General features: G+C 35.9%; 2 protein-coding genes across 2 annotated transcripts; one reads left to right on the forward strand and one right to left on the reverse strand.

The window, feature by feature from the left end:
- The first annotated feature begins 541 nt into the window (after positions 1 to 541).
- Positions 542 to 3,923, forward strand: LOC140880000 (rop guanine nucleotide exchange factor 7-like). Its single transcript, XM_073284029.1, has 7 exons — positions 542 to 1,342; positions 1,419 to 1,535; positions 1,638 to 1,792; positions 2,011 to 2,085; positions 2,164 to 2,454; positions 2,552 to 2,908; positions 3,078 to 3,923. Exons 1-7 carry the CDS (start codon positions 817 to 819, stop codon positions 3,567 to 3,569), a joined length of 2,013 nt encoding a protein of 670 aa, XP_073140130.1. The 5' UTR covers positions 542 to 816; the 3' UTR covers positions 3,570 to 3,923.
- A 4,429-nt stretch (positions 3,924 to 8,352) lies between these two features.
- Positions 8,353 to 10,652, reverse strand: LOC140883737 (uncharacterized). Its single transcript, XM_073290319.1, has 4 exons — positions 10,304 to 10,652; positions 9,588 to 9,906; positions 9,185 to 9,243; positions 8,353 to 8,865 (listed from the first exon to the last, which is right to left on the reverse strand). The coding sequence occupies exons 1-4, from the start codon at positions 10,572 to 10,574 to the stop codon at positions 8,834 to 8,836; spliced, it is 681 nt and encodes a 226-aa protein (XP_073146420.1). The 5' UTR covers positions 10,575 to 10,652; the 3' UTR covers positions 8,353 to 8,833.
- Between the last annotated feature and the right edge of the window lie 1,546 nt (positions 10,653 to 12,198).

Raw genomic sequence — 12,198 nt, forward strand, 5'->3', positions numbered from 1 at the left:
ATGACAAGAAAAGGATTGACATAAAAAATTTTCAAAAACATATTAAATTCTCATCCATAAAATTTGATCAGTGATAAACACTACAAAAAAATACTTTGGATTATAACGTCACCAAACTTTATGGTTGAATCAGCCGTGCAATAATTGCAAATAATCACCCAATGTAATAATTAACGGAGAGCCCTTGTGCAAGCAAAAGTCTTTAACAAATCAACCTAATGAAAGCCACTGGTTTAAGCAAAAGCACAGCATCGAGAGGTTCGTGGGATTTATTTAACTAAATAATTTTTCTTTGATCATCATTTTAAAATATAATTTTTTGAATTTTTTTCCTTTGTTTTGTTTTTGTATTTCCTTTATATTTGAAGGTTATTTTGTAAATTTTTTTTGTAAGAAGATTATAAATCTAAATTTTTTTCCTTTGTTTTGTTTTTGTATTTTTTTTATATTTAAAGGTCATTTTATAAATTTTTTTTGTAAAATATTATAAATCAAAAAATTTAATTGACAAAAGTTATTTTTCAAACTTTTCCCGAGGGGAGTCGTCCCCCCGCATATACTTGTTCTCCATTCCGCAATCTCTGCGCATCATTCTGTACAAAACCCGTCTGTAGGAGACTCTCTCCCACGCATTCGAGCATCATTTCTTCCCTCAGTGCTTGAGCAATCATATCTTTCCATTCATTATTGCCGGTGTCCACATTTGGGCTTCTTGTTTTTTTGTTTCTTTTAACTTTTACCGTTGGCAGAAGCAGAGATGGTTGGAGCTGAAGTCGACGCCTTTTGGATAGAGCTGATCAGGAAAGTGAGGCCACTATGCAAAACCAGACAAAGACCAAGCATTTTTCGGCTCTGAACCAGTCGATATATTCTGAAAATTCAAGAAGCTCGAGGCCCTCTCCTGCATTGCCCTCGTGGGTGTCAAAATCAGTTACATTCTTGAGAAATAGAGGAGTTTTTCAAGGTGGGGTTTCGAGTAAAAGGTTCCATTTTGATGGCATGGTAGTAAACAACTCTCTGTATTGTGCCTCACCGGATATTGTTGAGGCTAAAATGGAGGGTTTAGTGGATGGTAGCGAGGTTTGTGGAGTTGGAAGAAGTTTCTTGAATTTGAAGGAGGTGGAAAGTGTAGAAAGTAGTTCAAGTGCTGATTTTTTGTCTTCTGAGGTTAATGTGAATGATGAAAACAGTAGTTCTGATAACTCTTCTTCACCCATTTCTATGTGTTGGCCAATGCCAAGGGATAAATTGCCGCATCCTGCCAATCCTGAAGTTTTTGAAGAAGTAGAGAAGCCCCACTTGGACAGCAGAAAATTGGAGAAACAAGGGTCCTCTCTTTCAGGTACTGATTGTTTTTATTCATGCCCCCATTTCCCATAATTGTGTTGATATTTTTACGGATTTCTTATTTGATGTAGAACTTGATATGATGAAAGAAAGATTATCAAAATTGCTGCTTGGTGAAGACATGTCTGGTTGTGGCAATGGGGTTTGCACTGCTCTGGCTATATCAAATGCTATTACGAATCTTTGTGGTGCGTTATGTCTGCTCCATTCATTAGTTGACAAAAGTTTTTTGAATTTATATTCATTCTTGGTATCTTGCATTTACCTAATCAGTCTGATATTTTCGGTAGCTACACTATTTGGGCAAGTTTGGAGATTAGAACCTCTAACAACTGATAAAAAAACAATGTGGCGAAGAGAAATGGAATGGCTTCTGTGTGTTAGTGATCATATTGTTGAATTGATACCGTCTTGGCAGACATTACCTGATGGAAGCAAACTCGAGGTTAGTATAGTCTGCGAAAGAGACTAGTTTTGTATGCAATCGCCTTTAGTTTTCCAATGTCAATAATATTCGTTATGGAGTAAAATTGTGATTCTGAAGCCGTATGCAAATGACTTCATGTAGAGACACCGTGGCTGGAATTTGTTCCTCAGGATTAGAATTAGCTACGAGCCTCTGTAGAAGTTAAATCAGTTGTTATTTTCTTTGCCTTTTTACAGATCATGACTTCAAGGCCGCGGTCTGATCTATTCATTAATCTCCCTGCTCTACGCAAGTTAGACAACATGTTACTAGTAAGGCACTAAATTCTTCTGCTTTTAGTAATTGTATAGTTGAGTAGTGGATCTAACCTTTTCATTCTCTCTGAATAGGAAATATTGGACAGTTTCAAGAACTCAGAGTTTTGGTATGTTGACCAAGGGATTGTTGCCCCCGTGGCTGATGGATCAGCTTCTTTCCGAAAACCTGTTCCTCGTCAAGAGAACAAGTGGTGGCTTCCAGTTCCTCGGGTCCCCTCGGGCGGGCTTAGCGATGATTCTAGGAAAATGTTGCAACACCGGCGGGATTGTACAAACCAAATACTTAAAGCCGCGATGGCTATAAACAGCGCCTCTCTAGCTGAAATGGATATCCCTGATTCATTTTTAGATGCTCTCCCGAAGGTATTCTTCCGAGAAACGTCAACATCTAATTAATTTCACGTGATAAAAAACTCGTCTGTTAATTGATTTTCCTTTTTTCCTTTCTTGATGGTTGCAGAATGGAAAAGCAAGTTTGGGGGACCTTATTTATCGATATATTAATTCGGACCAATTTTCACCTGAATATTTGCTCGACTGCCTCGATTTGTCTTCTGACTATCATGCTTTAGAGATTGCCAACAGAGTGGAGGCCTCCATTTTTGTGTGGCGCCGGAAAACTAACTTAAATCCGTTGCACAGTTCACAGAGATCAAATTCTAAGTCTTCATGGGAAATGGTCAAGGATCTGATGATTGATGGAGATAAAAGGGAACTTCTTGCAGATAGAGCTGAGAGTTTGCTTCTTTGCCTGAAACAGCGGTTTCCTGGTCTTCCCCAGACAACCTTAGACATGAGCAAAATCCAATTTAACAAGGTTTCAGTTCACGTCTTACTATTCTTCTTAAGAATGCAGCTTTTTCTTTCTTCCCTCAACTTCATATTAGGATCAACTTACTTAATAACTAGAGATTAGGTGAATGTACAGCCGTACCTGAAAACCTCACAAGTTTTTGTTCTATTCCGATCTGTGATTGCCCTAACAGGATGTTGGGAAGTCCATATTGGAGAGCTACTCAAGAGTTTTGGAAAGCCTGGCATTCAATATTGTTGCCCGCATCGACGATCTACTTTATGTGGACGACATGTCTAAGCATTCAGATCAAGTTGTGTCGATCACCAAGGTCGGTGTAATCACTTGTGAAAGCATCGGCATTCCACTCGCAGCCTCTAGCACTCCATACAGGACAGCTTTTGCAACTCCTAGCTTTTCTCCTTCACAACATATTAGCCCTGTCAAGATAGAAAAATCACCATACATAGAAAGCAGCAAGGTTTCCCTTCGTGGGCTAGGTGTGAAAAGAATATTGACAGATTACCTGAGTGTGGATGCAAAAGGGAAGGAACCGAGTAGCAACATCAGGAAATCAGATCCATTTTCGAGTAGGAGAAGAGAGATATCAGCATCTCTATCAGTCGAATCTTCAAAAGCAGCTGCTAGTACTCAAGATCCGCACGAATCATCCGAGGAAGAATGAACATGTTTCATCCATTTGTTTAACTCAGCTATGTTCTTTGTTTGTATACGCAGAAAGAGTATGGCGAAGTGCTGAAGGATGCCATGGACCATGATGTTTTTTAGTACATTGGTATCAAGATTTTCACGAGCTGAGTACTTCGTCACTCCCTTTGTGCTTTTGTTAGTTTTAAGTATTCCATCTGGTTTGAGGCAACGTGATAGCTATCTGATTTCATGCATGAAGATTGAAGAACTCTTTTTCATTTACTTCTTCTATTATTTTTGCAATGTTGTACATTCTAAAAGATTTTGTTTGTGTAAGATCCTTGTTTTGCTTCTCCTCAAGTTAAATGGGATTTATTCAATGTTTCGAGTTCTTGGTCCTAACAATCGAAAAAAATCTTTTTATTGATAGTTTTGTAATGTCAAAGATAACGTGTGATCGTGTGTGTAACTTTCATTGTAAATCTAATATAACTCTTGTTTTAATTGGATTTGATGATTAATGTGACCAGCAAAAAATAATTAATAAAACCAAGCGTGATTGAATTCTTTTTACTAGCTATGTACATTATAATTACACAACAAATCATGACAATGATTAAAAATAGACCGGGTCAAGATTATACAAGTGAATATGGGCAGGGTGTTAATGTAATTTCCACGGCAGGCACTTTAGGTTTGAGCAAGACCCATCCCATGAAATTGCACATTCTTGGCTACCTTCAACGTCACAACACTTGCAAACCACTCCAAGACTGGCAATAATTTTAGACTCACCTATTCATAATCATTCACAAAGTTAATGAAAACAATGGGTATCTATAGTATCGAGCAAAGAAAGAAATATTCGATATATATTTTTCAGCAACGACAGACTCAAAAATTTAATTCAGTATCACATATAAAATTGAACTCTTCTTTTTTTAAATAAAGTAAATAATATTGAATCGCGTAGCATCATGCGGCCTTACTCTGTTGAGGTAGGGAGAGAAGTGGCCTAGCTTCAAGAAAACTTGGATCTTGAAATATGAAACAAATTATGCTAATAAACATCCACAAATAGAAAGGGGATCTCAGTAAACCCATTGGTGATGTATAATGGTTTTCTTCTCAATTTCGGATGCAGATGTATTTATACACGGATGAAAGAAAATTTTTCTTAGGGGATCTTTGACATTTTACTTGTTTTGGAGTAATACACACTAGAAGGTGGCATTTTATACGTTGGGTTCTAGAACAAGAAGCAAAGGGCTGGCCAATTGGCCATTGTGTCAAATCAATTCCTTACGCGGATTCTAAATGGAAGCTTCTCCCTTCACTCACAATTTATATTTTTTTTTGACAACTCCGCACGAAAAATAAATAATCTCTATTATATTATAATATTTGAGATATTTAGAGAAATCACTCATGTGAACACCATCTTTTGTTTTTATTTTTGCCCCTTCTTCACTTATATTATTCCATCACTTATATTATTCCATAATAATTACCTTTCCTACCCACAACCCCCCCTAAAAATCTTCCACTCACTCCACTTGCACATAAAAAAAAAACTTATTTTTTTATAATACACTAACTCCAATCATCTCACATAATTTTCATCATATTTTTCATTTGGCTTCATATTTTATTTTTCGTATGATTTTTTTTCCCAATAACATGTTAATCAGAAATAAAAATAAAAATTCAGAAAGATAAAATAAAAAAGTAATCATAACTGAAAATTTTTCGTCGTACACGCCACGTTTACTAGTAATTATAAATTTATAATAAAATTTTCGTAGGATTTAACCATAGTTATTCTAAGTGGCCCTCTTTATTTTATTTTTTTATTTTTTTGAGTTATCTGTAAGTTATAACAATATTTGTTACTAGTCGATGGGCACACACAATCGCATATCACGTTAGATTTGAAGATGTGTGTTCAAATTTTGCACAAACGACGAGTTCACAAGGCATTCACAACTGGAGCATAACTGAAGTCTAATCTTTCTCATCTGTGTAACATTTACACTAAAAAAAAAAAAATTGGAATTTTTTTCATGATCTTCCTTTGTCGGGAATAAGAATCGATAAGTTAGTAGGCGAACTAGGCTGCTCTGAATTTCTTCTTCGAGTGACACGAATGTACCAGAAAACCGTCGCCAAGAAAGCAGCCACTAAACCACCAAGAATCACCACACCTCCAACAACTGGTTCATCAATCCAACGGTGGTTGATTTTCAGCACGTATGAATCTCCGTCTCCCGCTCCGGAGACGCCTGCTTCCGTTAAATGCTCGGCCTTTACTTCTGATCTTGGTGATTCAGACGGGCTTGAGCTGGACTTCAATGCAGTAGCAATCTTGCAACCATCATTATGCTTTAATCCAAGCTTCCGCGCCGCCATAATCGGTGCCTCCGCAATCAAATACCGGTCTTTGTCACCTGCCATTGCTGTGATTAAATGGGCATGATTCGCCAGAATCAAGAAACCAACAAGAAATCTGGCCATTTTTAGCATATACTGAGGTGATATCCGATGGCTCCCTGAAATTTTAATCTAACACTTTACTCAGACAATGCCTCGCATATATAGGACTATGTTCCTTAGGATTCATTACACAATTCTTTATGCGTACCCACTGAGGTGCTGTCTGGGGGAGACCAACAAGGATACACGTGGGGGAACCAATTAATGTATTCGGAAAACAACTTGATATCCAAACAAGGTAACATGATCTCTGCTGTGTTTATTTGTACAAATATCGGCATGCAATAATGTCGTTCATTTTTAAAATTTTCTCATTTTGCTTCATGTTAATATTTCCATGCATAATTATTGTTTTACACTGCTCGACTCTTTATCTTGCCAATCAAATTTACGAAACCTATGAAAGATCATAGCATAAAAGTCGCTATTTTCATAGAACAATCAATGTAATTTAGGTGGAAAATTGTTTTTTTGGTCTCGTATGTTTGTCACTTTGCGATTTCAGTCATTTATATTTTCAGATTTCAGTTTTAGTTCGCTATATTTATTTTTTTTTGGCAATTTTAGTCCTTTTTCCGACGTGGCGCTGACGTGACACCAATTCAGTATTGATGTGGAGCTGACGTGTATAGTGTCACGTAAGCATTTTCGAATAAAAAAGACCGAAATTGCCAAAAATAAGAACATGCAGGACTAAAATTGAAATGTGAAAACATAGAGGACCAAAATCGCAAAGTGACAAACATACATGATTAAATTTGTAATTTTCCCTATTTTAGGACACCGATTAATTCGAGAGATAAGATAATAAAGATCAAATACGAAATATGTTAAGGAAATAAACAAAAATCCAGTATATATGATCTTTTGCTTAGAAAATCAGAGACAGATGAAGCTTCTGATGTATAAAGAGGAAATGACTAGTTGCTGTATAACAAACTACATTACTTAAATTTCTTGATTTGAATAATAAATGTGCCATCTCATGAGAAACAAAATGTATTTCGAACACACTGGAGAGGGAGAAAGCACAGCAAATTTTCAATTTTTTAAAGCTGAACTTTGCTGTCAGACTAATTAATTGTGGCATAAAACAAATAATTTGGTATTATTAAACAAATATATTTTGAAGTTCTGATGCCATCGACAAATTAATTATGGTATAATTATAAAACAAATCATTTGCAGTAAAGTTCAGGTCAGCTTAATAATATAAATTGCTCAGCTAGATGGTAGTAATATTATTGATACATATATACATAACATGATATAATAAGTGGTTGCATTACATAGCGCATATTAGCTTGTTTCGATAAAAACTCGAACCAAACTAGCTAAGAGCATCGGTTTTACGAAATTGTTAAACAAATCAGAACAATTATAATTTAAAAAACTGGTTTGGTTCGGTTAAAATTTAAATTTGATTTGGATGAACAATGTAAAATTTTGATTTTTTCACTACTAATTTTAAATATATAAATAAATATCGATATAATTTAATATTGTGTCTACTGTTTAACTATATTTATGACAATAACATTATCATTGATTAATTATCACTTATTATCGTTATGAATAGTTATTTTAATTTTTTAGGGCTTCGTTTTTGTCTAATTATCATCGTGAACAGATTTTTTGTGCATATGACTCGGAAATTAGAAAAATAATAAGATCTATATTGATAATTATTATTAAAACCAAATGAATTATTTATACCACTGAAAAATCATAACATAAAATTATTAACAAAATCCTACAGAGGTATATACTTATTTTTTTTTTCAGTAAAAACTTTGAGCACAACCAGTTTTTCGATTTGATTACATGAAACAAATCTAAACAATGACTAACTAAAACTGATTCAAACAAATAATTAGGTTTGATTTTATAATATAATATAATTCAATTTAAATTAATTTTTTTTTCGAGAAATTTAAATCAATTTTTGCTTACCCGCACGAGATGGCATTCTCTCATTTAGACGGAGTTGGTGTAATTAGCAACTTGTTATAAGTGAAATATTTTGGAAGACCATAGATAATTTTTTTTTTTAAGAAATTCATTGTACAAAGTGAGCACAAATGGTACACGAGTAGATAGCAAGTTCAACAAAGCCTAACAGAACTCAAGCACAATTTAAAACGAGCAATCCTATATACGAAGGTTTTTTTAAAAGGATTTCTTTCTTGTTTTTTTCCATCCTTAAATTATAGTATTTAATTATAAAAACTGTTTTTTGAAGCTAAAATATACGACCTTTAGACTTCTGTTTCTACTTATATTATTTTTTAATAAAAACACTTAAAAAAATGAACTGACTTAAATAAATTTTTAAATCTACAACTTCTATATCCAAAGTCCAAACTCGTTCTTAGACAGTATTACTTGTAATTATGTTATATGCATTTTTGCTAATACAACCACCTTAGGGAAAACCCGTATGGTAATAAATCGACAAAGAATGTTCAAATTTTTCTACCATCCGTCAGACCAAGCGATAATTGAACCTGATTCTGGGCTATACTTTTGAGTGAAATGTATCCAGTCGAAGGTCCATCGTGGTTGGTGCAGCCCCATCTCTACCAGGTGTTCAAACGGTTCTCAAGTTAATCAAACTTCTTATCGTCGTATGTTCCTTCCGTACAATCACGCGTCTATTACACACAAATCACGAATCCCAGTCTCATTGGCAACGAAAAAAGAATCACCTTTACACTCCGCAAAACCACCTCTTCGTGCTCAAACTCAATCCACAGTTCTGCAGAAATATAGAGGACTACTTCCCAAAGATTGTATAACACGTGATCATTTTCGGACGATTCTTGTTCTGACACCACCTAAGACAACCAAGATAACAAGATTAAGCTTGCAAGATCTTATGAAAAACTTGTGAGCATCAGGAGACAAAACTTAGCTTGTAGGATCTGAAATATAATGACAATGCAAGGTGACAACACACTAAATTCTAGAAGGATATGGATTTGAAGTAACAGATTTTCAGATTACTCTACTTATTTGGATGTCATTTGAAATTCATGTTTAAACTCATTTCATAAATCAAATCTTTTTACCCAAATTAAGTCAAGTCCGTCAACCCAAACACAACCTAAGGGATTTTCTAGAAGACGAAAAGTTTGCCCTCCATGTAAGCCATACCTTCTACTACCTCAAAGCATACTTCTTTGACTATTTCAGAGGCTGCATTGTACTCAAACCTGCAAAATTAAAATTCATTTCTAGTTACACACAACACAAAAGGCATCCAATTTCACAGTGGATTCACTTACACACTTAGAACGCATAAGTCAAGGACAAGGAGATCGTAATCAATTTGAGATTAGATAATTATTGAAGACTTGAGTAGTTCGAGAGTTCCTCGCAATTTAATTTCAAGTTAACTTATTTATTCCAAAATAGTTCTGCACATGCTATTTTTGAGATGTTGTAACTTGAAAAAGAAGCAGAATTCAGAAGAGATGATTCCTCTAATTAATTCAAGCATGCACATACCACAAATGAAAAGGCTAAGTTTTAAATAGGGACGAGTTGAATTACCTACCTACTAGATCGAGAAACTTCAAGTTCATAGTCAGATGCACTCCTAGTAGTCTCCACAAACACGGCCGCTATTTCAGTCTTTCGAGTACTAGCCATGAGTAAATCATATTCGGTAGGAATAATGATGGCAAAGAAATTATCACTTAGCTCACTTAAGCATAGCTTTTCCACAGCTGCCAGAGCTACTCTTCGTTTAAGTGTATCAGTATCAGGATCAACAATGTAAATCGCAAAATCAGTAATTAGAAGCACCCGGTGTTTCATCTTCCCTGAGCAAGTGAACTTTAGAACCTTATCCGCAAACAATATTTTACGATCACCTGTGGAATGAAAAATTTGCAGCCTTGATACTTAGAGGCAGTAACAGCCAACATGTACTGAGAATTTAACACCACAATTCAAGGCAGCGAGAGCGCAGCAGCTGATCAGTACTACATATAAACTTTGAATTCTGGTACGACTTCTAATAAAGAAACGTTCAGTTCTTTTACATTGTTATTCAATATCGGCATCTGATAATTAGGTAAAGGACATTTCAACACAATCTCATAGAAGTATGACAATCAAGATTAATTAAAAAAAAATCACAGAGCGTACTAATCCACACGATGCCATAATGAGCAATCACACCGAATAGAACACAAGTATCACATCTCAATAAATATCATCAAACTTTAGACTCAACAGATCGGTACAACTAAAAATCCACACGCATACCTTGTTTATCGAGAATTTTCATGATATAGGGTCTGGATCGAACATTGAGATAGTCGCCTTTGCAATCCTGAAGGCGAGAGGATTTTTGATCGGCCTCGATCCCCATTGCGCTGCTATTCGAAGGCGCCAACTTCGAGGCCTCCGTTTTGCCATCTTCGCCATCATCTAGGGTTTCAGATGCAGGATCTTTGTGGTCGATGCCGTCATATCGGGGTAGTGGGGCTGGGGTCGAGTCGATTTGGAAGCGACGGCTGGATAGGAAACGTGACATTTGAATAATGTTGAGTGCGCACGGCGGAGGAGACGAGCAGAGGTGGCGGAGGAGCCGAAAAAGTTGATCGTTTGTGCCTTTAACCGCGGGATTTTTTCATCAACACAAAAACAAAAAAAAAATATAATAATAATAAGGGATAATTGCATATACTATCGTGTTAAAATCATGATATTACTGAAAATTTTCTATTGTTATTTTTTTGTGTTTTGAAATTTTGAATACAAATACCCCTGAAAACACGTACGGACAATGAATTTTGTGCTTAAAATTTTAAAACATAGGGAGGCATGTGCTCAAGATTAAAAAACACAAGAACCTAATAGATCATCCTTTTTTCATAGGGGTTTTTTTTAGCAATTTCGATATTTTACATGGATAGCGTATGCAATTACCCCTAATAACAATTTGGTTTTTTTTTAACCTCGATGATTTTTTTAAAAAATGATCTCTAGTATATTTCAAATTTGTTGAAGTATGCTTCTATCAGATTGAATGAGAATAGAGAAGAGATCGGATCGAATAGTACAGATCAGATGAGCTCGGTGTTCAGATGAGTTCATGGCCCAGATCGTATACTGGGATCAGATCGATGTGATGGTCAGATGAGTCTTCGGATGAGTTCATGCAGATAGATTGCTCGAGTATTGTGACTTGGTTAGAAGTCAGATGAAGTTTCCGTAAAGCTGGAAGCTTGCAGGCAGATCGATGCAGATCGAAATACGAGGGCAGATCAGACTGATGAATGAAGGCTTATCGGGCTGGACCAGGTTGACTTTATATTTGGGTCGTAAGTTACTGTTGACCTAAAGCCCAAGATGAAAGTCGGTCTAATTCTCTATATAAGCAGATGGAAGCTGGCCGCAACGAGAATAACAGAAAATCAAAATTCTTCAGAATATATTGAGAGAGAAGAATGAGAAATTTCGGAGGAGAAAACTAAGCGTAGATTGTGACAGGAAGATTCAAGTATCAATATCTTGAATCGTGTCTGTATCTAGCTTGATAGTTTGTCTGAGTCCATCTCTGTAATAAGCTCCGTTCTTGAGCTTGGGTTGTTCTGTTGGTGATTAATAAAAGTGTTGTGTTGCTCTCCCGTGGACGTAGGCAAATTCATTGCCGAACCACGTAAATACTTGCGTCGTTTAATCGCTTTCGCGTGAGTTGGTTGATTGATCTGTGTGCGTTGGTTTTATCTGCTTTTTGGGATTATTGTTCTTATCTGTGTATTTCGTTTGCTTGGTGAATTCTCGATAACCAAATTTCGGATTGATTCCTAACAAGTGGCGCCGTCTGTGGGAAACTAAGCAAAGATGGTGGGATCAATGAAGTTTGATATTGAGAAGTTTACGGGCAAGAACGATTTCTCGCTCTGGAGAATTAAGATGCGTGCAATCCTGATACAACAAGGATTGGTGGAAGCTCTTAAGAAGAAGGAGGAGATGTCCGATGAGATAAAGAACAAGGATGAATTGCTCGAGAAAGCACACAGTGCAATCATTCTCTGTCTGGGTGATAGACCTCTTCGGGGGTGGCCAGAGAAGAATCTGCAGCGGCTGTGTGGCTTAAACTTGAGAATCTATACATGAAGAAATCCCTGGCTAACCGTCTGTACATGAAACAT

Source organism: Henckelia pumila, chromosome 2, assembly GCF_033568475.1.
Source record: "Henckelia pumila isolate YLH828 chromosome 2, ASM3356847v2, whole genome shotgun sequence".
NCBI lineage: Eukaryota > Viridiplantae > Streptophyta > Magnoliopsida > Lamiales > Gesneriaceae > Henckelia > Henckelia pumila.